This window comes from Crocodylus porosus, unplaced genomic scaffold, assembly GCF_001723895.1.
Source record: "Crocodylus porosus isolate Cpor-Errol unplaced genomic scaffold, CroPor_comp1, whole genome shotgun sequence".
NCBI classification, from domain to species: domain Eukaryota; kingdom Metazoa; phylum Chordata; order Crocodylia; family Crocodylidae; genus Crocodylus; species Crocodylus porosus.
Window position 1 is genome coordinate 5,436,734 of NW_017728944.1, and position 25,855 is coordinate 5,462,588.

At 50.4% G+C, this 25,855-nt stretch overlaps 1 protein-coding gene and 1 long non-coding RNA gene across 3 annotated transcripts in view; one reads left to right on the forward strand and one right to left on the reverse strand.

Annotated features, from left to right (window-relative positions):
* Positions 1 to 5,037, reverse strand: LOC109320393. Its single transcript, XR_002103785.1, has 3 exons — positions 4,831 to 5,037; positions 4,071 to 4,285; positions 1 to 571 (listed from the first exon to the last, which is right to left on the reverse strand). It is a non-coding gene; the product is annotated as an uncharacterized LOC109320393 (long non-coding RNA).
* LOC109320391 (glucose-6-phosphatase-like) overlaps positions 4,397 to 25,855 on the forward strand; it is a 24,188-nt gene continuing 2,729 nt past the window's right edge. Inside the window, exons 1-3 of one of the 2 annotated variants that reach the window (XM_019550479.1) lie at positions 4,397 to 4,431; positions 22,349 to 22,458; positions 24,681 to 24,786. In XM_019550479.1, the coding sequence (XP_019406024.1) occupies positions 4,412 to 4,431; positions 22,349 to 22,458; positions 24,681 to 24,786 (236 nt within the window). In that variant the 5' untranslated portion in view covers positions 4,397 to 4,411. Of the gene's footprint in view, positions 4,432 to 18,931; positions 19,240 to 22,348; positions 22,459 to 24,680; positions 24,787 to 25,855 lie in introns of those variants that run through there. The other variant, XM_019550478.1, reaches the window with a different exon arrangement.

Sequence of the window (25,855 nt, forward strand, 5' to 3'; positions counted from 1 at the left end):
CATTTGCAGTTAGCAAATTTACTCATGATTAGCGAGGTTAACTGCTCAGTAAGCATGTGAACGTGTCGATGCACACGCGTGCTGCTTAGTAAACTGTACTATTTTGCAATAAAGTGTCTTATGTCAATGCCCCCACTGTGTCTTTGGATGAGTTCCTGCTCCCTGCATCCATGTCCTTGTTTTCCCAGCTGTAAAATAGGACTGATAATACCAGCTCTCTGTTGACATATTTTTTGAGATCAATGAAAGAAGGGGCTGTGGCCTCTTGAGAGGGGTACAGGACTGGCATGAGGCTGGGGTTCTGATGTATGCCTTCTGTGTAGGATAAATGGGGTGCCAGGTGGCAGGAGAGGATATGCCATGTATTAACTTTCAGCAGGCTCCAGATATGTTCCTATAGGCTGACTGGCAGAGGAAATGTCGAGGGGCCTCAACAGCCCCTGCAGTTTAGGCTGTGCCTGTTCTGCTTGCCCACTAAGATGCAGTGGTCTCTCCCCACAGCAGGACAACAGGCAGGCACTGTATCTCAAACTATGCCTGGGTTTGGGAAGAATCATTTTCCACATGCTGCCTGCAGAGAGAGAACAATGTTGTGATTTCCTGCCAGCTGGTCTGGTGGAATTTGCTGTGGGGCCCAGGAGATCTTCCTTCTTTGGGCCAAGAATGTAGTTCCCTGACTATAAACAGATATTCGAGTACTTCTTAAAGCCAGACTCATGTTTGATCCACTCTTCAGCGATGGCCAGAAGCAGTCCCCAGCAACAAACACTCCCTGCTTTAGGCATACTCTGACCGGGCTCTGGATGTCTGTCCCGGTTTGACTCCCCAGACCCAGGAACTAAGATACCTGTTTGTTACTAACAGGTTGTGGTGCAGCTTCAATTCAAGAGGACCTGTGGAGCAGCACAGAGGGGATAAGAAAGTTAATGGGATGCTAAATTCCCTCCCTAATATAAGCTATCCTGGAGGGGGAGGTCTAAGGCTGAATGCCCAGGTGGTGCCCTCAGCTTCTCCCAGAGTGACAGGCCCAGTTAGCTGGGAAGGGTCCACCTCTGGGCCTGGAGCCCCTTCATTATATCCTCTCTCATGCACAGGGGTACATGGGAGCATGCTCAGGAGCTCTGCCCAAGCTGCGGAGGAAGGAAGTGCGTATGTGCAGGTACACTACTAGGCACAGACAGAAGTGACAATTTTCACCTGATCTGACCCCTGAAAGTGCTCTATAGCTGTGACCAAACACAAGTGCATGGCTGCAGAGCATTTTAAAAGAACCTGATCCCACAACAATCTGAACCCTCATTACACAAGGGTTCAAATGAAGGTGCTTCATTAATTTATGTCTGCACACACCAGGAGCAGGGCTCAGCTGACACAGCCCAGCACTGCTCCCAGCACTGTTTTCAGACTAGGATGGGGAGAAGGGAGCAGCACTGGTTCTGGGGGTTGCCCAGCCAGTGACAGAGGATGGGGTGTGTGGATTAGGGCCTCTTTCCCTGGATCAGCTCCAAATTGCAGCTCAATCCCCCACCCTCCTGACCCAATAGCTAATGTCTGTTGATTTGGGAGGATCAGTCTAACTCATGGCGCTTTCTGTAAAACACCACGAGTTAGGCCTGGGAGTTGCACTTATAGCTGCACCTACTGCTTCCAGATGAGTTCACTGGGTGCAGACAAAAGTGCATCTCCCAGCTGTAACTCAGAAAGCTTTCTGCAAAGTGTTCTGAGTTACAACGTTACCCCAGTCCAAACAGAAGTTCACTGTTGGTTTCAGGGAGGAGGAGAACCTAGCTGCTGCTGGGAGCCTGCAGCCAGGTTCCCATAGCAATGGTCAGGGCTTTCTGCCAGTGCTTGCTGTTTTCAAAATGGAAGCAGGGAAAGGCAGTGGAGGGAGTTTGTTCTTGGGGCTTTCCAGTTGGTGCTGAAGGGTGGTGTGTGTGAATTGGAGCCCTCCCCCACTGTGAGGGGGGAGGTCCAATATACCCACCCTACCCTTGGGGGGGGGAGGGGGCTGAACTCCCTCTTCCAGTATGGGAGCTCTGCAGACACAAGTAACAAAAGATGCTACATTTTGAAACATCTTTCTCTGATACCTGGTGCAATGAAGGGTCTGATTTTCACCCAATTGGCCATTTTTTAAGCTGTCTGCAGCTATGCACTTGTGTTTGGTCACAGCTATGAACAGCTTTCAGGCATATTGGCTGAAAACCGTCACTTCTGTCTGCACCCTCAGTGTCAGTACCTTCCAATACATCCAGTTTGTAGAGTGGATCTAAGGGGATGTTGGCTCTGCAGCCTGAAGCTGGAAGCACTGCTACTGCTGCAGGTGAGTGACATTTCCAGCTGCCTCTGAGCTGGCAGCCTTCAACCCCAGGCAGCTTCAGGGCTCTGGGCTCTCACTCTTTGAAATCAATTAGGTGATTTGTACTGGGATAGCATGGAGGGGCCACAGCTCTGCTATGCTGGGGCACTCCACAGGCTCAGCACCATTGTCCTGGCCCCTGGACTCAGGGACTCTGCCAGGTCTTGTGATCATGACACTTCTCTGAGGCACCTGGGCAAGGCAGGGCAGAAAAGAAGGGCTGCAGGGGCAAGAGAAGGAAATGAGATTTTAATGAGAGCAAGGCAGGCTTCTTAGCATAGGCAGAGGGAGGAAAAATTATTGTGGGGGGGGGCAGGCTGACCGTGCATCCCCTCCTCCACACCTAGCAGGTAAGTCATTGGGGGAAGGGGTTGGGGGAGAGGGAAAGGCTGGGGGCAGGGCAGATCGAGGCCCCCACGGTGAGGGAGACTCATCCAGGGGCACAGGGTAGAGGGGGCTCCCGTTGCTGTGTGCACCTTAAGGGGGGCCCAGGGGTACGTGCCCCCCTGATCTGTGTGCAGGGCAGAGGTGGGCTGCCGCTGTGCACTGGGCTCTGAGCCCTGCTCCTGCTGCTGCCTCCAGAGCCGAGCGACACGATGTGTATCCCACAGCTGGGCGGGCAGGGGACACAGCGCAGCCCAGAGGCAGCAGGCACATGAGGTTGTACAGCTCCGGAGGCAGTGGCAACGGGGTGCAGAGCCCAGCGCACAGTGGCAGCCCGCTTCTGCCCTGTGCACAGATTAGGGGGGCACGTATCCCCCAAGCCTCCCCGGGGTGTGCACAGTGGCAGAGCCCTGCCCCCCCATGTGTCCCTGGACAAGCTGCCTGGGCTTCGAGTGTCCCACAACCTGGCCCAGCCCCAGGGCCCCATTCACCCCAGCCCCTACCTCTGCCCCACTTCCTCTGTCAATGTGGGAGCCTTCATCTGCCCCCTCCGCCAGCCCTTTCCCTTTTACAGAGTAGCTTGATACTTACCCACCTGCTGGGCAGCAATCCACATGTGGGGCTGTGATCCTGGCTGTGTGCGCCCCCCTCCCCACCCCTGCTGCAGTCGCCCAGAGCCTGTGGCCAAGCTGCCCAGAGGCCCTACCTACTGCCCCACATATGGGGGGGATAAGCCCCATTAGCCCCGGCCTTACGCTGCCTATGCCTCTTAGACAGGCCGTGCCTGCTCTGGGAAGAGCCACCAATGCTTGAATGGAAACTTTCTGGTGTATTCAGCGAGAGGCAGCTCCATCCCTCTCCGAGGCACTGGGGAAGGAGACAGGATGTTTGCCTGAGATTAGGACATCAGCTGCCTTAGACATTTCCCGTCTCTAGCTGCATTTTTCCATTCCATTGGCTTGTGACAGCAGGACGGTTACCAGAGCAACCACCTGTGCCATCACAAGCAGAAAAGCATGTGACCAACAGAAAACTACAGAGATGGCCCCTTGTTCCTAAAGCCCTTGCCAGTGTACTGTCTAGCCACTGGGGCACACGGGGCGAGAGGAAGGGTCCTGAAGTGCAAAGGCCAGTGGCCAGATAAGTGCAGTTCCTGCTTTGCTCAGAGAAAGGGTGAGGACAGACCGGAGGCCCTTCTGCCCAGACCTGCAATCCCTGTGCTCCCCTGCCACTGATCTCTCCCCAGCAGGTGGCAGCTCGGCTGCTTCAGTGCAGAAAACAGGGCTGCCTGTGCTGCAGCTTGTGGGAGGCTGGCTTCCTGGCTTACCCATTGCTCCAAGAGGCTCAAGTATTCAATAGTTGCTTGTGGATTGGGACCAGCTCAGTGCTGGGCAAGGGAAGCAGGCCCCTGGAAGCAGCACTGCCAGGAACATGGGCACAGATCCTGCAGGGTGTCCTTTGTGCTCTCCCTTGCTGTGGTCCATTCACAGTGCTCGTGCCATGAATGCTCTGTGGACCCTGTCCACTGACAGCAGACACTAGCTGGAAATTAGGGACAAACAAGGGAGTTAATGTGTAACAATTGTTCTGAGCAGAGATTAATCAGCCCTGGCCTTGGCTTCTGTGGAGAGTGATCCTTCTGGCTCCGAATCAAAGACCCTTGCACATATGCCCCAACACCCGAACAGGTACATGTTTGTCTTGTGTGCGCAGCATGCCTTGTGTCATCCTGGGCTCACCCTCCATGGGGCATGCCTCTGAGGCATGCACAGTGCCCCATGAAGAAAGGCCGTGGGTCTGGAGGTTGTGTGAGCCTCAGGGCAGTGTGTGCCTCTAGGGCCTAGACATGTTCCCGTGCACTGTCTTTGTGTGCCAGATGTTGGCCAAACTATACCTGCAGCCCAGATCAGGAGTCCTCTTGGGAGCCTTTGGTTGTGCCTGCCTCTCACTGGGGATGGGCTGGCACTTGTTGATTCAGCAGAACTGACTGTGCTGCCTGGTAATAATGAGGCACCCCTCAAGTTTCCATGAGGAGGCCAAGCAGCATCAGCCCCCCTCTCCCACACATACTTCCCTCTCCGTCACACCCGTACAGCAGTCCTTGCTCCACGGAGAAGATCTGGGGCCCAAATCTCCCATTAAGTCCCTGTCCCTGAGCTGGTCTCACCCTGGAGGGAATATAGTTCCTGATGTGGATTTGGGGAGTGTGGAGCAGAAGGTTTCCTCTTCCAATCAAGCCCTGGGAGCTCTCTGCTTTTGTTATAGGAATATTTTACAGCCGCCACCTTCAAAATCTGGACCTCGCCCAAGGAAGACTGGGCGCACATTAACAAGGCCAGTCTGTCAAGCTAAGTGGCACACAGATTCCTTGTTTCCTGTTTTCAACAGGGACTGCGCTGTCCTGGGTAGGTAGTGGCTCCTTCGCTCTCTGTTCTTAGTTCAGCTCCCAAGCCTGGCCCAGCTGCAGTCAGGAAGGATCCTCTTCCACCCGGGGGTGGGTCATCAGCTTTGCTGCCCTGGCCGTCTTGTCCCTTAGGGTGCTTGCACTGGTCCTGCACAGAAATTTCAATCTCACTGATGTTCATGTTATCAGACCTGGGCCGTGTGGTGGTTCCTACAACCCATCTGTACCATGGGTGCGCTTCCATGGCAGGTGGAGTCAGAGTCACCTCCAGTCTCTGTCCTGCCACAGAGGCTGTGAGGGGTCCCTAATGTGACAGATTCAAAGGAAACCTCAGTGGATGAGTGGATTAGGTCCAACACATTTGGCCCTGCAGGCTGGATCCAAGCTGTAGGTCTTCTTGTGGGCCAGACAAACTGCAAGTGGCAGTGTTAATCCCCATGGCTGCCAGGACCTCTGAACTGGTATGGCTCCAGAACCTCCCACTTGCCCCCCCCCCCCAACATTTTTCCCATTTTAGCTTTTAAGCCTTTGAATAGACACCCATCATCCTCTAAGCCCCCCCCCCCCCCCGCCACCCACTCTGAAGTTCAGATCCAGCCTGTGAGCCATACATTTGACACCCCTGGTTTAGAGTGATTTGTCTTTCAATGTAGGGATAAGTGGGCCATGTGCCCACTGAAGGGAGACGGAAGAGAAGGCTGACCCAAGAACACAGTGGGCTTTTATCATCCTGCTGTCTGAAGGCCTGAGTCTCTTCACCCTTTCTCCAGGGCTGGCAGGGTAAATACCATGATCACCAGGTCTCTAGTGGGCTAAGAGGTAGTTTTCCCAGAGTGAGGCCTGTCCCTGGCACTGCAGGCATGCTGATCCCTGAGAGTTTCCCCAAGTGCGGGAAACTCAACTGCATACTTTTGTGGCACTAGGGGACTGCTTTCTTGCTCTCCCCCTGGCTTGCTCCCTGGCCTTTTGGTTAACAGCAGCTGAGACTAGGGGGCATCTGAACCCTAGGGTCATTGGGCTTGCCTATAGGATGTCAGCCACAGATTTGGGGAGTATCTGAAGCCCCAGACAGATGAGTCTGGGGAGGACAATACTTGCCCAGTGATAGAGCCATACGAACTTGAACAATTAAGCTCTGCTCAGTCAAGATTGGAACTTTATTACTGGGTTTTGCCCAACAGAATTTGGAACTGCTTTGGCCCTTGAAACAAAATTTAAAAATACAAATAAAATAAACAAACCTTCCCCCAGGGTAGTCCCTCTTCAGTCTCTCACAGCTGGGGGAGTGTAAGCACTGGGTATCCAAGAGATAGGGATGGGCGGGAAGTTGCTTTTTTGTGTTGGATGGACTAGCACTCATATTCTTAGAAAACACTTTGCAAAGCGACTACCATGTTTATAGGACAAGCTCATTTGGACTCTGCTCACTATACTGATGCATAGGAAGCCTGGGAGTGCCAACCACACCAATAGATACCAGCCCTGCTCCCCATTCTTTCTCTGTGTCCCCCAACCCCCCCAGCCAGCTGGGAGCTCTTCCAGTTAACTGTGGACACAGAAAACACAGACAGCCCCTCAGACAAAGGATATTGCAGCAAATTCAGGAGCTGGCAGTGTTTCCAGGAGGTTGAGTCTCTGGCTGCTTTGCTGCATGATAACTAGAGCTCTGGGAAAAGTAGAGAACATGCTGTCCCAAATCTGGCTGCTGTAGTTTCTGGGACAAAGGTTGGTGTGAGGCACTGGAGCTGCAGTGAGTTCCTGTCCTGTTATTTATTGATCTGCTCTGCAGCAAGAGAAAAAGGGGCTCTGGTATGCTTGCATTTTCTACCTGTGCATTAGCTTTTCATGTGCTTTAGAGCAGGAGCTCTGAGCACGCTGTAAGCAGCTTAACAAGTTGTCTATCCTCTCTAGGGGGGCACATCAAGGGGCGCTTGTACACATGACAGGGTTTTAATCCCCAAGGTTTTATTCTGTGCCCCTAAATGGAAACGGTGGGGCATAGAATAAAAACCTGAGGACTAAACCATTTCATTTTTTCTGTCACATTATGGTGAGGGGCCCACTCCTTTTTTTTGTTTTTGTCAGAGCAGGAGCCTGGCTGTGGCTGAGGGGCAAGTTGCTGATAGGCAGAGAACCCCCTGAGGTGAGCTGTGGAGGGCCCTGGTCCTTTCCTCTGCAGCAACGGTAGTGGGCCAAGTGCTGCTCCAGCTCAGAGGCACCACCTGGCTGGATCCAACTCTTCCCAGAGCCCGCTGGGGCTTCCAGCACCCCATGCATGACCCCTGCTGTCTTCTCGCCACGTGGGACCACACGGGAATGGGCTGGCTTGCCCCTGGGGCAGTGTGGAGAGGTGGCAGGCAGGCAGCTGGATGTGCTGGCAGCCAGAGCAGGCAGCAGGAACAGTGCACGTAGTGCTGGAAGCTCATCGAGCCCCAGCTTCCCTGAGCCTGCCTGGGCTTCCGGCATCCCCCAGCACTATCCCCGCTGCCTTCTCTGGCCACCAGCACACCCAGGCACCCTCCTGCCATCTCCCTGTGCTGCCCCAGGGGCAAGTCAGCCCCTTCCCAGTCCCAGGCAGTGGGAAGGTGGTAGGGAAAGTGCACAGGGGACTGGAAGCCCCAGCGGGCTTGCGGAAGAGTTGGATCTGGCCAGGTGCAACCTCTGAGCTGGGGCAACACCTAGCCTGCTAGCAGCCTGCCTAGGGGCACCCAGATGTAGCTTAGTTTGCAACCATGCAAAGTCGTTTAAAACCCCCCAAAGTCTTGCACGTGTACACTGTGATGCCATTAAGCTACACAAAGTGACATTTTTGTCCTGCGTACATGTTAATGGTGTCACATGTACAAGTGCCTAAGGGCTCTGCACTCTCCACCCAGAGGCTATTTCTGTCTCCTGTAGCTGTTCCTTTGGTAAATGCTTTCCAGCAATGAGAGGCAGGAACCAGAATCTGAGTAATGAGCATCCCTGGGGGCTCTCCAAGCTGGGACTGGACACCTTTGTGTGTGCCTTAGTGCTGCCTAACTCAGTCCCGCTCCAGTGTAGGCCCAGGCCACACCAAAGAGAGTCTGTGTTTGGTAGCATTACTTTTCCTATTCTTTCAGCATGGAAGTGTGCATCAGCTTTATAAACAGCAGTGCTGTGGTAGCTCCCAGCCCTCTGGACATGGCTCTCCAAATGTTCTCCCTGCTGCCTTATTCCTGCTCTGGCTGGGAGAAGAGTCCTCTGCTCTGGCTCCCTCCTAACTCCCTGCAGCATGTCAGTGGGAAGCCCTATCTCTGCTCCCTTGCCCAGAGGTTCCAGAGTCTATGTTTGGGCTATATCCAACCAAGATGCCTAGTAAATAAAGAAGAACCTGGGGAAACTGGTATTTTGTGGACAGGGAGAAATCATAGCTTGAGCAGACAGAGCAAAGTTGCTCCTCCTACAAGCTGTGGAGCCAAACCCCATTTCCCCCTCCATTCCTAGCTTGGCTTTGCAGCAGCTGCTGCCCCTCTAGCTTCTCTTGTGTCCTGGGAATTCACCCAGGATTTAGGCAACAAAACTGAGAGCAGTAATGCAGATTCAGTGAACTGCTAATAGGCCAGACCTTGCCTCCCCAGTCTCAGAGAAATAGGTTTACTGACCCCAGAACACGTCTCAAAATGTCTTCAGTTAGGCCATTTCTTGGGACATTGTAGCATCAAGCATCTAGCTCTTCACAGGGTCAGGCTAGCCTCAGCCGTGCCATTTTATAGGTGAGGTGCAGAGGAGGGCAGGTCACTCCGCAGGACAGTGGCAGTGCTGACAAGGCAGCTCTGGGGTCAAGGGTTCCCTATTCCTAGAATCTGTGAAATGCCAAGTTTGGACCTCTGAAGATCAACACTGTGGACATGGAGCAAGGAAAGAACTTCCCTATAACAATGCCTCACTGCAATGCAGGAGGCTTGGGTCAGTGGCCCAGGGACAGAATCTCCCTGTGATAAATGTTGCAGCCAGCAAGGAAAGGCTCAAAAAATACAAGGCCTGTAACAAGCTGTTATACAGCTTCCTCGGTGGAATGTGCAAGAGTCCAACTCCTGGGAAAGCACACACTATAAACAGCGATAAGGGACATAAATGGGCTAAGTGCAGAGCAGAGGCTGGAAGCTGAAGAGAAAGATGTGGCTCCGGGAAGCTATGAGATGTGATCCCCAATGACCTGGGAATTAGAAGCATTCCAAGCCTTAAGATCAGTTTCCTCCCACTCCATCTTGAAGGGGAATTGAACAGAGACCAGGCCAGACCGATTGGATACTCTAGCACCTTGGAGCGCTGTGTTATGCAAGCATGAAGCAGCGCAGATGCTGGAGGCGTGGGCACCATTCCCAGACCCTGTCGAAGTTCCTTAGTTGTTGAGACGCGCCAGTAGCATTTCCAGCAGAGCAAGGGTGTCTGGTAGAGAGCTTCTGGGTCTCGCCCAATGCTGACTCTGTTTTTCCACGGGAAGAGGCTTCTTACTCCTGCCTGGGAAGCCAAGTAGGGCTAGTACACTGCCTGGCACTGCCTACCCGAGCTGCTGTGAGAGGGGAGTCCTGATCGCTGGGCCTGTGTGAATCCTGATCATGTTAGTTAAGAATTTAAAAGTGAGGAAACAACCAAAGCAAGACATGCAGCATTTCACACTTCAGGGCAGTAGGGACTTGGACTCAACCATCCAGGAGAAAGGAACTTTTAGGGATTTGGGGTGAGAATAAGAGGTAATAGAGGGGCCTAAGGGGCCAGGATTTCTGGTTCTTGGCATCTCCATCTGGGGCCCATTAAGACAACAGCCCATGGGTACACGAGTGACTTGCATGTGGGCAGCATAAAGCTGCAGAGAGCAAGAGGTACTTTGCACAAAGTGTGTCTGAGTGCTATAGTTCAACAGCAGGGGAGTGTGCCTGCTGGTTTTTAGATTCTTAGGCTCTTCTCTCTTGGTTCTCAAGGTTCTGCATCAGGACCTCTGGGTGTTTTCAGCCCGGCTGTACCTACAAAACTCCCATGGACTTAGAGGCAATTGCATAGTGTTTTCAAGGGCAGGATGGAGCACAGCATGCTCTCCTTTCCTTGTGCATGTGAGCAGGATGACAAGTGTTGACATGCCCCTTGTGACACTCCAGGGTGCTAGAGTACCCAACCAGTCTGGGTTGGTCTCTGTTCGACTTCCCCTTGAAGATGGAGTTGGAGGGAATTGATCTTAAGGCTTGGAATGCTTGTAATCCCCAGATCACCTGGACATGATCCTCAACAGATCGGTTTCCCCAGATAAAATCTAAGTCCCTCTCCATGAATCAAGTCTGTTTTCACTCACATCCCCTCCCCACAAGATCCACTAGACCTCCCCAGACCCAGTCCAGACTGCATGACCACTCATGGCTGGCAGGGCCCATGAGGAGGAAAGCTGTGCCTGTGGCTATCCTAGAATCAAGAAAGCAAAAGCTCTCATTAGCTTTGTCTTCTCTCAGTGCTCAGAACAGGTCATAAGCCCACGGAGAGGGCCACAGCTATCAGTAGTGTACGTGGATCATTGCCGGGCTGAGCAGCCACGTCCTAGGAAGAAAGCACTGCACTCTCAGCTTGTCTGTGCACATGGGTTGATCTTAATTTCTCATTAACATTCCTGGCCTCCCAGTGTCCTGCATTTACTTTTGCCTCATGTGGGGCTGGCTGGATACCTCCTTGCTTATTGCCCATGATTGATACCTGAATCTTGCATTGGTGCTGAGGTTGCAGAGGCAGCGATTCACACTCAGGAAAGGAATTGATTCCTTCTTGCCCGCTGGCTGGAGAGATCATTTCTGGTGTCCAACATTTTTCTGCATTGAATTAGAGATAGGGAAAGGAGAACAGGACATGAAATCCATCTGTCTCCATGGCAGGAGGCACTGCTCAGAGAGTGTGTGTTTAGATCTTGGTGCAGGGTACGGAGTTGGTTGAAAATAAGTGAGGAGCTAGAGGCTGATGTCTGCTCAAAGACAACTGGGTTGGTTCTCTGCTGGGGGCATGTTGTCTAGGGAGGCCAAGGTGTTAGCAAAAGTAGTTTCTCCTGTGGTGTGGTGTTGCTAGCAGGGAAGGGGATATAGCTGGAGAGGGCTAGCATGTCTGCAGGCCTTTTTGGACAACAGGGCCCTTGTTCAGCATCTTCCTGTTTATTATTATACATATCTTGGCACCCAGGCTCTGTATGGAGGGAGGGAAGGGTCATGTCAACCCCCCTCCTCTGGCTTTCTGGTAGCTTGGCCTGAAGAATTCTCTCTAATGAGACCAAAAGACGCTATTGCCGAGAGACTCTGACCCATCCACCCCCCACCCCTGTTTTCCACATAGAAACCTCACAGGGCAAAATCCTCATAGATCTGTTTCTAAGAAAACTCATTTTTGAAGTTAAGGCCAAGTTCCTTGAAATATCTTTCACTGCCTAGAGCTGCTCTCACATCAGGGTTGCTAAGACAGCATTTGGGAAATTTGCTTTGCAAGTTTATGCCTATGTAAACTTTAATTTCCTTTTGTGTTTGTGGAGCAGAGCTCACATGGCCATCTCTCAAATTCTGCTCTTTCTCTGGGGCAGGCAGTGAAATTGGGCTCCCTGTGTTGGGCTAGTGCTTAGGCCAAATCTTGTCACATGCTTAGGCACAAACAGCTGGGCTGCTGAGCAGGGGAATATGGACCTGAGAAGCTTCTGCATCTCAGGGAGCTCCAGGATGGAAAAAATACAGCTAATCTGGTGGTGTTTGTCTTGGGCAAGTGCTAAGAAGCCTGGTGCAGCACAGACACAGTGGCACAGCCACTGTCCATTGAGCTCACAATCTGTTCACACCATTGACAATGAGCAGAATTTAGGGTTGCTCAGTGGACAGGGGGTTACATTCATTTCATTGCAGTGCAGTCAGGTATAAACAGAGAGAAAGTCTCCTGAGTCTTTTCATTCGTCTGGGGAAAAATAACCCATCGAATCAAAGAAAATTAGGGTTGACAGGGACCTCAGGAGGTCATCTAGTCTAACCCCTTGCTCAAAGCAGGACCATCCCCAGCTGGATCCCACCAAGTCTCTGTAATTCCAATCATGTCACAGCTCTGTAACATGGCTAGGACTTTGAATTCTTCCTGCTTGTTTCCCAGACTCCATGCATTCATGCACAGATCCTTGAAGTAACTAGGCACTTGCCCTACTTTCTCAGGAAGAATAAGAATACCTGCTCCGCCATTGCCCCCTCCTGCTTGCACTTCCTCCAGGTCACCCATTTCCTCACTGACCTCATGGCTTTGGTCTCTACTCCCTTGGTGAACCTAGTTTAAAGCCCTCCTTACTTGTCTAGCGAGCCTGTCTGTGAAGATGCTCTCCTTCTCTTCACTAGGGGGTTCCCATGTCTTCCTAGCAATCCTTCTTGGAACAGTATCCTGTATTCAAAGAAAACAAAGCCTTGCTGATGACACCACCTGCACAGCCATGCATTGATCTGCAGGATACGTTCGCTCCTTCCCAGGCCCTTCCCCTTGACTGGAAGAATTGAGAACACCATCTGAGCCCCCATGTCCTTTACTCTTGCACCCAGAGCCCTGTAGTCACTTTTGATCTGCTCAGGGTCTCCCCTAGCAGTTTCATTGGCACCTGCATGGATGAGCAGCATTAAGTAGTAATCAGAGGGCCAAATGAGTCTTGGTAATCCTTCCGTGATATCTGAGATCTGGGCTCTGGGCAAGCAGCAGACTTCCCAAGACCAGAGATCAGGCCGGCAGATGGATGCCTCCATCCCCTGCAGAAGGGAGTCTCCAACTACCACCACCCATCACTTCTTCTTGATGGTAGTAATCTCAGTCTTTCCAATCTTCGGGATGCCTGACCTGGATGCCGCCACCAATGGAACATACTCCTCCTCTGTTGCTAGGGCTCCATATCTGTTCTCCAGGCAAACTGCTACAGGTGAAGATGAAGACATCTGCTTGCTGCCAAAGGTCACAAGCTTTCAGCTCCCACCTTCCTGGCAGTCCATGTCCTCTTCCCTTTCTAGTACTGCCTTTGGCAGTCCTTCTTACACAGTCCTAGAGAAAGGTCTCCTCCAGCATTGAATCAATGAAGTCCTCATGGCAGAGGATGCTTTGGAGCTTCGCCACCTCCTCCTGTAGCTCTCTTGCCTGTTCCCTGAGGGATACCACAAGGATGAACCTCTCACATCACAAGCACTCCCCCACTTGGCTGTCACTGCAAGGAACCTGCAAACTGCAATCTCCATCACGGTGCCAAACCAGGACCTGGGTGGAAATCTTGTCAGTGAGTGGGGCTGCCTGGATAGATACCTTACAGGTGCAAGCAGAGGATGAGTCAGTAGCGGCAGTGGCTCTGGCATTGCAGTGTTTTCCATCCATCTCTCTGGATCTCTTAATCCACTGCTTCTCTTTTCCCACCCCCCTCTTCAAGCAGACCTTCCCTAGCAAACTCATCTGTAAGCTAGCCTGTTCACTGCTCCTTGGTCCTGAAAGGTTCCTTTTTCTCTGCTTCCTCTCACCAAGCTTATGGTGAAGGAAGTTGAGAGAGAGTTTCCAGGCAAACTCCCTAGCAAACTCCCCCTCACTTGGGACTCTAGTTAAGCAAGGGACTTAAGGATTGGTCTAACTCCTGAGTTTTAGCTACTTACAATAAATATATGTAGGTTAGCTACTCTTAATCAAAAGAAAAAGCTTACCTTAAACCCAGCATGCTCCCTGAAGAATGTTAGTGGAATTTGGGCAGGACTCTAACTTTCAGCGGACGCAGCTTCTCTGCCCCAGCCCTGCACAGGGCCTGACAGTGTGTTGCCCAGAGCCCACAGAGACATTTCAGCTAGCCAGGGCCTGGCCTGGGAAGGATACGTAGTCCATGAGTTTGGTTGGCTCCAGGCAGTCTTGGCAGTGTAGTGCTTCCATCACTCGCTGTAGCAGCTTTGTAGAAGTCCTCTACAATACATTGCTGTGAAAGCAACAGAATTGTGCAGCCTTTGGTACAACGTTGGGCTACTCCATTTTTACTGACTGCACTAATCCCCCTGCACTATGTGAGCTGGGAACTGTTTCATAGTTTCATAGTGGGTTGGGTCGGAAGGGACCTGAGCAGATCATCTAGTCCGACCCCCTGCCATGGCAGGAAAGAGTACTGGGGTCAAATGACCCCTGCAAGGTGTTCATCCAGCCTTCTTTTAAAGACCCCCAGGGTAGAAGCCAGCACTACTTCTCTTGGAAGTTCGTTCCAGATCCTAGTCGCCCTGACAGTGAAGTAGCACCTCCTGATGTCTAGCTTAAATCTACCCTCTGCCAGCTTGTGAGCGTTATTTCTAGTCACTCCTGGCAGTGCTGGGGGGAACAGGGACTCCCCCAGTGCCTGCTGATCCCCTCTGACTAGTTTGTAACAGGCCGTTACATCCCCCCTCAGCCTTCTCTTGTGGGGGCTGAACAGGTTCAGGTCCCATAGCCTCTCCTCGTAGGGCCTGCTCTGCCGGCCCCAATCATGTGAGTGGCCCTCCTCTGGACCCTCTCCATGTTGTCCACATCCCTCCTGAAGTGCGGCGCACAGAACTGGATGCAGTACTCCAGCTGCGGCCTGACCAGTGCCGCATACAGGGGGAGGATCACCTCCTTGGACCTGCTCGAGATGCATCTGTGGATGCAAGGTTCGGTTGGGACTGTGGTGTCCCTGTAGTGGGGTCTCTTCCTGATCATGCCCCAAAGTGACCCCAGTACTAAGAAGTTGATGGGACTGGCTCTGCCTTGCCCAGGGAGTCCATGAGTGAAACATTTAGCTCTCAGTTGTGGATACTTCTGTGGATCTTTTCTGCCTTGAGCCCCCCTAGTGCAGCAGGCAAGATGGTTCTTGGGTGAATCAGCATTATAAGCACATTTCTTCTGATAAGGATTGGGCATCTGGGCAGTGCACCAGGCAGTCTCCGACACCCTGTCATCATGGCATTGGAAACTCAACCAAATTACTTCACTGGTTTTATGCCAAATAGGTTTGGTCATGCCCGACTCTGAGTTTGGATATCAAAGTAGCAGAAGTAGAACCTGTGCCTATACCTGAGGTGCCTGCAATTAAGTCCCTCACAAGGCAGCATAGGAGCCTAATGAACTTACTTAGGAGAACCTGGGTACTCAGGAATCTGTCCTGTGAAGACAGTTGTGGCCCACATTGCTGCACCCAGGAATATAGCTCAGTGGTCTGTTTCTGCAGGAAACAGAGAAACATCTTCTCTGGTTGTGGTTGCCCCTCAGCCCTTCAAACACTAGCTGAGCATCCTCATATTGCAGCATGTGGAGGTGCAGATAGATACAACTCCTCAGCTCTGTGGCTGATTTAGGCTAGTGCCTTCAATACAACAGTGGAGAGCCGAGTCTTATCATCATTACTTACTCTACACCACATCCAGAGGGAGGGCCAGGACTAGGACCTGCCATGCAGAGAGCTCAAGAGCAGGCTGACCTGTGCCACTTCCAATCCACATGGTAACACAGAGCTGGGACAGTGATAGGGAGATGAAGGCAGTGCCTTGGCATTAGGTTCTGGAAACACAGAAAGGCAGAGAAGCAGAGGTATAGGCAGGAACTGTATGAGGTAAAACCTTGAAGGTGATGACCAGACATCTGAAGTAGTGGGGGCTACAATGGGGGGAACAATCCAGTTAGAGCATTGGGCAAAGGAACTTTTCAGTAGCAGCCTTTTAAACTAGGGATGGGACTCCAGGGATTCACAGGAAATAGGAAAGACTGAACTGTGGCAGACAGGGCAGGGATTGAGGAGACACCACTGTTCTGATGGGGTCTCAGGGTGCTACTGCAACACCAAGAGCTATGGTGATGAGGTGGAAGATGCAGCCAGGGCATGATGGCAGGAGAAGGAGGGGATGAGGAAGAAGGGACAGCTTAGCCAGGGTCCAGCTAATGGATAGCAGGATGGAGAGGACCTGGCAGTTGCTTGGGCCAGTCATACTGAGAGGATACTGAGCTTCCAGGGGAGAAGCTCCTGTACTCTGTGACCTTGGTCCAAGGCCCCTGCCTCCCCATCCTCTTCCTGGCAGGCCCTTGCTGGCCACTGCTGCTGCTGTCATTTTGTGGAGATAGGCTACTCAAATAGTGGTGCCATTCACAGGAGACAACCAAGCAACTCTGCACCAAAACAAGGTGATGTCAGTGAATGGGGAAACAGCAAGAGGGGTTAATGATTGCCAGCCAGTGAAAAGGCATCACTTATCTCTCTCAGTGTGAAAGTTCAGGTCAAGATCCTTGAACCGTTCAGCTTGTCACAGTCAAGCCACGCACGGGTCATGTCCTGGGGAGCTGGGCCCTGCTAATAAACAATAACTGGGACCCACAGACTTGCTGACTGTTCCGTCATCTCAATCCCAAACAGACTGCTCCCAAGTGATTGCTTCAGCTAGCGGCATCACCTGTTCTCACAATGCTTGGTGCCCTTGGTAAAACCCCAATTCCTAGAGTTGGGTTTATGGGAGATCTCAGCTTTCTTCAATATAAGGCAAATATCTAACCTTCCTCCTTGCATAGAATCATAGAAAAGTAGGGCTGAAAGGGACCTTAGCAGGTCACCTAGTCCAATCCCCTCCTCTACGCATGATCAGCTCTGTACAGACCATCCCATAGAAGCACTTGGCTAAGCTAGTTCTAAAGCTGCAAAACAATCCTGTTGCCCTGCTACAGGGGTGGGCAATTATTTTGGGTGAAGGGCCACTTAACGAGTTTTGGTGATCTGTCAAGGGCCGCATACATCTTTTAGAAGATATTATTTAAACAAATAATAGATTTAAAAAAGTATAGTAAAATCAAGCATCTACTACTATAACATTTTAATTGGATTTCAAAAAATAATTTTAGTTCTGATTTATATGTTTTTGAATAGTGTATATGCATAATAGCTCAAAATAAAGCCTTACTCTTGTATACCGTGTGTGTGTGGGAGGGGGCATGTGGACGTGCATCTGGGGAGATGGAGAGATAGGGGATATGGAGGGGATGTGGGGTGTTGGGGGGCTGTGGGATATAAGTGTGAGGGGCTGCCTGAGTGCTAGGTGCTGGGAACTGGCCAGGGGTGGGGAGAGGAAGGGAGTGAGGCAGGGGGCACATGCAGTAGAGCTTGCCTGGGCAGTGCAGTGCAGGTGCAGTCCTCCCCCACATCCAGCCCATGGCTGCCCCTGCAGTGCTCTGCGTGGGACCAAGCCCTGCCCTAGACAGCCTGTGATGCACTTCCATAAGCACCCACTGGACAATCCCAGCCCTGGCACTAGCCCCAGTCAGTATGCATAGCTTCCCAGCGGGGCTGCTCTTGGTGCAGCTACATGTGTCCTGGTGCTGTACCAGGGCAAATGAGGTAGGGGAGAAGGGAGAGAAGCTGCAGCTGGGAAGCTCTTGCTGCAGAGTTTGGGGCTCCAGCTCCAACTCCAGCTCCTGGCTGCCTTCCACCCAGTCTGCCACAAGTAAAGCAGGAGGATGAGGGCACTACTAGTGTCCTGCACTTGCAAGTGTTATTAAAATACACTCAAGTGATGCAAGGAAGAGAGCCATTCCCCCCCCAACCCCACGCCACATATGAAGGCAAAAATCCCATCAGGCTGGGAAATATGACTTTAAAGGATCCTGAAACTGCAAGACAAAGGGAAATGGTCAAAATGGATTATTAAAAAGGTCTCAAGATCTTAAAAATATCTTATGATTAAAGGCCCAGGTTGTGGTTTTCATCACTTGGTGGGAGATGCCATGGTGGGGTCTGCAGATCGCAAGTACATAATGAAAGGACCCTATACAGACATGAAGGCGATTTATAGAGCAAATTGGTGGATGTTGGGAAAATAAACTGTCCTGAGGTAGTTCAGGACCTTCAGCTGCTTGTGCAGACTGTCCCCCAGAGCTCAGCAAGGAGCACTGGATGTGATTTGTAGCAACTCTATACTCTATAAATGCAGCTCAGCCTAAAGCAAATCACTCTTGTAGTTGGGGAAGTTCTGAGTTACCCAAGGACCATCTTGCCTACTGTGCTACTGCAGGCTTGAGGCAGCAGAGATCCACAGAATTATCTACAATTGAGATCTAAATGGTTCAGAGTTTCACTGCCTACGTCTACATGTCACCCTACAGTACATCTCCATATGGCGCACTACAGCAACATAGCAATCACATGTGTCTACACGTGATCGCCAGCTACATCACTGTAGTGGCACACTCCCCAGCTACAGCGCACTACTACAGCGACATCGATGCAAAATCTAAGCATGCGCTGCCCACATGGCACAATAACCGCCCGTACTGTGCCGTGTTTTAGTACTTCCAAAAGGAAGTACTAAAACATGGCACAGTGAAACATCACCATATGGCGATGTGTAGACATACCCGCTGAGTTTCAGTGAATGTCAGTATCTGAAACCCTTCATTAGGAAATGAATGATATTATGGAAGTTTGGAAACCAAGGAAATCTTATCAGGAGTCAGCAAAAATTATGGAGGGTACAGAGTGGGAAGCTGTAGTTGCTTTAAGGGACAATCCTGCCTCACTTAACTGTACAGTTCCTACAGCATGGGGAGGCCCCTGGTGCTGCAAAGGGTTAACAGTGCCCAGTGGCAGAGCAGGGCACACAACATTTTGTTTTTATCAGTCCTTTTTTTTTGCTTTTACGTAAGTTTCTCCAAACAAGTTTGCATCAACTCCTTCCCGGTGATGCACCTTTGACAAAAGTGTTTTTTGGGTCCAAAGATCAGTGCTGGAGCAAGTGACCTACAGGCTGCAAACAAGCCTTGCAGGGTATAAATCCAAGCCAGAGAGCAACCGGAGCACAGTAGAGACCAAAGTCACTCTGTGCTTCCTGCTGACACTGAGGTGCTGACAGGAGACAAGAATGGAGGCTGGAATGAATGTCCTGCATGATGCAGGGGTTCAGGCCACTCGCTACTTGCAAGTGAACTACCAGGGTTCCCAGGACTGGTTTCTCTTTGTCTCCTTTGCCGCTGACCTGCGAAACACTTTCTTCATCCTCTTCCCCATCTGGTTCCACCTCTGTGAGACAGTGGGCATCAAGCTCATCTGGGTGGCCGTGATTGGGGACTGGCTCAACCTGGTTTTTAAGTGGTGAGTAGTACCCTGTGCTGTGCCTGGCCCTGCTGTACTAGGAGTACTTGCCTAATCCCTCCTTGTCCCTTTGAGGTGATTGCTGAGGAGTATTTTTCTATAAACTACCAGGCAGGTTGAGGGTAGCTCCAGACTGGAGCTTTCCAAAGCAAACCTCTTTAAAGTTTTCAGGATGCAAATTTTCTTCCAAAGCAGCAGCAGAGTAAAGACCTGAACTAGCTTTACTTGTTCATTTTATGGGATTAATGCAGACATTAGCTCTAGATGGGCTTCTCTTAAGTGGACTTCATTTCCCCCCAGCTGTAAAACAATGTGACAATATTTGCCTTGCTTTGTGAAGGGCACTGAGATCGGTGGATGCAAAGTGCTTAGAGCTTATTACATTACCACTGTGTAGAGAAAAGTGAGTCTGTTTGTAGCTCATGGTAGAAAAGGGCATAGAGCAGGGATGGATATGGGCAGGGAGGTGTGTTTGGGGGGCCAGACACTGCTTTGGCCATAGCCCTGCTTACTTCAGCGGTGCATTTCTTAAGGAAACTGTTCTTCCCCAGAGCTGGTGTCATCTTGGGGATGGAGGTCCCAGTAGGGAAAAGATTAGTGTGTATCTGTTGGTGAAGTTGCCATGGGAGTCAAAGGAGGTGTGTGGCAGAATCAGCTGGGAGCAATGATCAATCTATGGATAAATTTATATACAGGGTCTCAGGCTATATCCCTGGGAGACCTTCCCATCTTTGGGCCAGGCCTGCATGATCGCTTCTGGGGCTTTTGGCTATTATCAAGTTAAACATCATGGGCCAGCACCAATATGAAGATAACTACTTGAAACCACCAGGCAGAAGCGGGACAGAGGGGATGAACTGAGAACTGCCCTCAGGCACCATGAACTGAAAAAGACTGCTGACCAATTTGACCCCCCCCCCCCAAGAAAAAAAAACACGCTTTACTGGAAGAGGCAATGCATTAGTTCTACCCACCTCTGCAGCGCCTGTATAGCTTGCATGCTTCAACAGGGCTTTTTCACATTTTTATCTAAAGCTGATTCAATCAGCTATTAGATACAAGCACCAGAAAACCCCTTCTGAAGCGCCCAATCTATACAGAAGTTGGATGAGCCAGGTCAAACTAATACCATACCTCTTCTGGGCATGCGCTGGGCTTGGCACGGGGGCATGCTGAGTTTAAATAAAACACTGTTTTATTTTGGGGTTTTTTTACATCTGTAAGCAGCCTTTGAATTTTCCCCATGCCAGCAACTGTACAGCTTATACTAAAACCATCGTCTCAGTATGTCTAGCCACCTTACAACTCTGTACCCATGCAGTTACCATGTGTGGGGTCTCACCTTGCTTTCTATGACACTATGACACTGGAACTTCTTAACTTCTTATGTCACAGGTTAAGGCAGGCTGCATGACTAATGGCATGTCCTAGTTTGCATCCACCTAGACCAATTAAGTACCATGTAGCTACTATATGCCGGGTCCTACACTTTCTTCAGTATCTACAAAGTCATGTAAATAATTATTATTTTTAAATGTTCACTGATACTGTTTTAAACCTTGTGTCCTGCTGTGGGGTCAGACCCATGTGAAGGGTGTGGGAAAGGGTTCACAAGTGACCACATAGAATGTGTAGTTGCTGGTCCCAGCTGCATGCGTCTGCATTGCACTGACTGAGGTGGCAAAGGGAAAGTCCATGGCAGCTCTGAGCTAGTCAGAGCCTCTTTGCTCATGCTGCCAACTTCTGGTCCCTGAGACATGGAGAATGCCCAGTGCCACACAGGGGTGGATCCGTGGGAGGTGCTGTTGTACCCCCTTTGATTCCTGGTCTACCCAAAATTTAAAACCAACTGGCTGGCAGCAGCAGCAGCTTTTCTATTCAAGGAGCAGTAGGGGAGTCACTTGACTTTATGGCCCATTTTAATCTACCTGATTCCTTCTGAACACCTTATTTCACTGTCAAGATGCACAAAAAGACTATAATTTGTTTTACGAATCAGAAGGACATGTGCATTTAATTCTAATGACAACAACACTAAGGAAACAACATCCTTTTATTATTTTTACCTAGTTTATTGTCATTTTTATGATATAGACTAGAGCAAATTAATGCACATTCCAATGAAGTTATATTTGTTTCTGCTTTGATCTTAAACTGAACGATATAGCCCCAGACCCCTGGGGTAGCTTTCAACCTGTGGTCCACCCCCCTGGGGATCCGCTGACTATGCATAAGGGGTCCACAAACAATGACTGTTATCAACCAAAAGTTTGTGAATACCCATACTTAATACTCAAAGGGGTTGGCACCTTCATTCAAAATTTTCTAAAGGGTCTGCAAATGAAAAAAAGGTGAAAACCACTGCCCTAGCTTCTAGTTTATTTTTACCTGGAAGAAAATGTGTGTTCTGTTATATGTGAGGATGCACTCACACCCCACCTTTTCAAAAGCTGAGATCCACCCATGGTGCCACATACATGTATAGATGGGACATGTACAAACTCTGGTGGGAAGGTGGGGGCGTCTGTGTGTTTAGTATTGCCAGCACATTTATTGCTATTAGCTAGAAAACATAAACTGGAAGAAACCAGAGGTGGATCTTTCTTTTTTCCGTGCCCCGCCCCCCCCCAATTTTAGCTGCTTTGGTTTCCCTGAGGAGTTGATGCGAGAAAAGAGAGCATGTAAACCAGGGTATGGAATCTCTCAAGCATATTTTAACAGCCTTTGCAGCAGCAGCAGGACATTGGCTACCATGGTCCCCCTGCTTTACGTGTGGCTGGTTAGTGTGTTATGTCTTGTCAGGGTTGACTGTAGTTTTGCTAAGAGGTTAGACAATGCATTTGCATAGGATGGTTTGGATAGACATGATCTGTTCTCAGGCAGAGGGTTGGACCAGATGACCTGTTGGGGTCCCTTCCAGCCCTACTTCTCTATGACACTATTCTAAAAGTCTTTCTTGGACCATATGTGTGTGACTACCCCAAACTTGGCCCCTTCATCCCTTCCCCAGTTCCTGCTTGCATGTCAGGGCTTAGGTGATGGGGTTTGAGCCTGCTTTTCTTCTTGTGTGTCTAAGACAACTAGAGCCACCTTTACTCTTGTGTTTCAGGATCCTTTTTGGGCAGAGACCCTACTGGTGGGTCCATGAGACCAATTACTATGACAACACCTCTGCTCCTGTCATCCAGCAGTTCCCTCTCACATGTGAGACTGGCCCAGGTGAGGCATCTTCTAAAAGTAAACTAGGGAGGGGAATAAAGGGGTAGAACTGTGCACCACAATTTATGCCAGGGGGTAGCATATGGAAGAAAGTGTGCATGTGCCAACCAACTGAGCAGTTGCCCTGGGAAGGAATGGGGGACTATTGTTATCTCTATCCAGAGCAAAGGTTCATGATTCAAGCTGCTGGCTTCAGAAATCCATATATGTGTGAGGGTGAGGCAAAGAGCTGTCACAAGTGCTGGCCTGTGATATCACTAATACAAAGAAATGTCCTCCAGGGATGGACACAGAGAGAGAGAATGGTTTCAGAGGACCAGGCACTAGTCTAGGTTGGTAGAGACTTGGTTTTAATCCCCTGCTCTGCCACAGACTCTCTATGACAAAGCAAGTCACTTACGGCCAAATGTCATTTGGCACTTAAATAGCTTTTAGATTCTATTTCCATCTGTGTGGAAACATCCTGAACTAAAATGGGGGAAGAAGTGAGAGGGAACAACTAACCTCTTAGCCTAGAAGCTTAGTGAAGGAAGGACACTCAGTGTCAGGGAGAACGTCCTGGCATCTGGCTTCTTTCTCAATCAATTTCTGCACCTTGCATTCATCGGGTCGAACGGCAAATAGTGAAGGGAGAGTTCCTGCCCAGCAGGAGAAGGGGGATAGGCCCAGAGCCCTTCCATCACAGCATCCATGTCACTGAGCCATGCTCCCTTTGGCTTGCTCTTTGCTTCTTGGCCCCACATATCTGCCTTTTCTGACTGCCCAGTATGCCATCTTCCAGAGGCATACTGTAGTCTGTGCCTAGTCTGTGGCCTAGTGGTTAGAATCATTTGCTAGGAAGGGAAAAATGGGGTTTCAAACCCCTTCTGGGTGCAAAGGGCCCAGAGCCTAGGTATTCTGCTCCCTGGGCAAGTACCTCACTAGTGGGCTAACAGGTGGATAGATCTTCTGGTGTCAGATAATTACAACCTGTGGCTTTTTCTCCACCTAAAGTTTCAGGAGTTACCTGGCACTATGCAGGCACTCAGAAGATTCTCTTCCACCCCGAGCTTAGGCAGTCACAGTGCAGCTTTCTGAGACTGTGCAGAAGGGAGGCACAGCTAGACTGGTGCATACAGAACTTTTTCTGCATAAGCACCAAAAAAATTTCCCATACACTGCTACGTAGGTGATACTTGGGGGGGGGGGGGGGGCAAAAAGTACTTTTGGATTTGGCCTTTGGCTACACCTCCTGTATACCTCCTGTCTACCTCCTGTCTAATCCCAACTTCTGCTGGGTGCCATTTCTGTAGCTACTACCATCACTGAGTTTCTGTAGGAAGGCGGGAGCTCAGGCTGCCTAAGGGCCAAGGAGTTTTCAAGTATTACAGTGATTCCATCCAGGTCCCCAGTGCATAAGTGGAGCTGGCACTGCCATGTCTGTGTGGGACTGTACCACAGGCCCTGGGGAATTTGCAGAGCTCTCCCTGCTCTGAGTGGTCATAGTGCTGTAGGCTTATTTCCCTTGCTGGAATACTTAACTACATATTTTATACTTAGACATTTGTTCTTCTGCTGAGGACCATATTGATCATCAAATATGGGGTCAGGAAGAATTTTTCCTTAGATCAGACTGGCAGGGTCTGTGGAGGATTCTCCCTTTCCTCTGTAGTATGGGAAAAGTCCTTCCCTTAGATTCTTCTGAGCATATCTGGGATCTTGGATATTGTAGAATCTGCTTCCCTGTCATTGGCGTGGCAGGGCATTGGGAGTGCCCTGGTCTCCCCTGCTTCTACCCCTGTTATAGGTAGACTGCCGTTGAGATTCCAGATGCTTTGTCTCATAGCTGTAAGTGGGGTGTTGAAGTGGCAATTTGGGGGATTTCTGTGGTTAACAGTTCCTTGCGAATGCAAGGGCCTGGACTTGATGGCCTAGGGGATCCCTCCCACATTCCACATTTTCCCCCCACCAATAATGCCTTATTTGTAAGAGTTACTCTTCTTCTCCCCCACTCTGAATGCTACAAGTGGAGAGGATTCTCACAGTGCCTGTCCCTACACTGATGAATCCCCAGGGTCCTGCTGGAATTGGCTGCTGTTGTGCTGCAAAGTAGGCTTTTGGACTTCCAGCTGAGGGATCCTAGAAACCTGGGCACTCTTTGCTGTTAGTCTTCAGGGAGGAATGTTTCTAAAGTGCAAAGAACAACCAAAGAAAAGCTAATATGGGCACTTTCTTTCCCCTAGGAAGTCCCTCAGGTCATGCAATGGGTGCAGCAGGAGTTTACTATGTGATGGTGACAGCCATTCTTTCTGTTGTTGTGGGGAAGAAACAGCCAGCATTTAAATACTGGTAAGCAGCATTTGGACAGTTAGTCTCATATCTTCAGGGTAGAGGGAAGCTCTGAAGGTAGGGGAAGGTGCATTCTGAACCAGTAAAAGGAAGTGAACTTTCAGGCACTGACAGATGTGCAGCTTCCTGCTATAACTCATGGTGCTTTGCAGGAAGTGCCATGAGTTAGTGGTCTCCTGACGCAGCAGACATTGGCTGTTGGTTTGGGGGGATGGGGGATCAAACTGCAGTTTGGAGTGGATATGTGTCTGCAACTGCTCTCCCCTCCCCTTGCCCCTCCCCTTTCCCAGCTCTGGTGCTGTCTTCAGAATGGAGGGGGGGAGGGGGAGGCAGGGAGCAGAGGGAGCTCAGTCTGAGGTTTGCCCAGCCTGAGCCAGAGGGTGGGGCAGGTGGATTGGAGCCCCACCCCCACCTCGGGAGGGGTGGGGGAGATTCAAATGCACCTGCCCCACTTTCCAATGCAGGCTGGGGAAACCCTACACAGAAGTCCCTCCCCTCCCTTCTCCCCCTCTCATTGTTCAGTTAGCAACAGGGGCACATTGGGCTATTTCAGCCCAACTCTGCTCCTGGTGCATGTTGATAGACATTAATAAAGGTGCTCCATTTTGGAGCACCTTCATCTGAACCTTCATGTAATGAAGCTTCAGATTGTCATGCAATTGGGCATTTTTAAAACACTCTGCAGCCATGCATGTCAGTCAGTGCACAGCGGTAGAGCACATCAGGGGCTTGATCATTTGACAAACCATCACTTCTGTCAATGCCCTTTGTGCATCATGTAGCTGAGCAGTAGAACTTTCTGTTGCAGGAAGCAGGTAGCACAATGGCTCTCTCATACACACTTATATACCTATATGCAAATGCTTGCCTACAGGCCAACATGTAAGTGCTGAGCAAGAGGTTTAAAAGGCTGGTAAGACTTTCGCAAGCACTCATTGCATTGGAAGCTAGGCCAGCTAAGGCCATAGCAAAAGGCACTACATTGTAGCAATCACGTGTCTACATGTGATTGCCAGCTATGTCATTGTAGCAGTGCATCCCTGGGTATAGTGTGCTGCTACAGTGATGT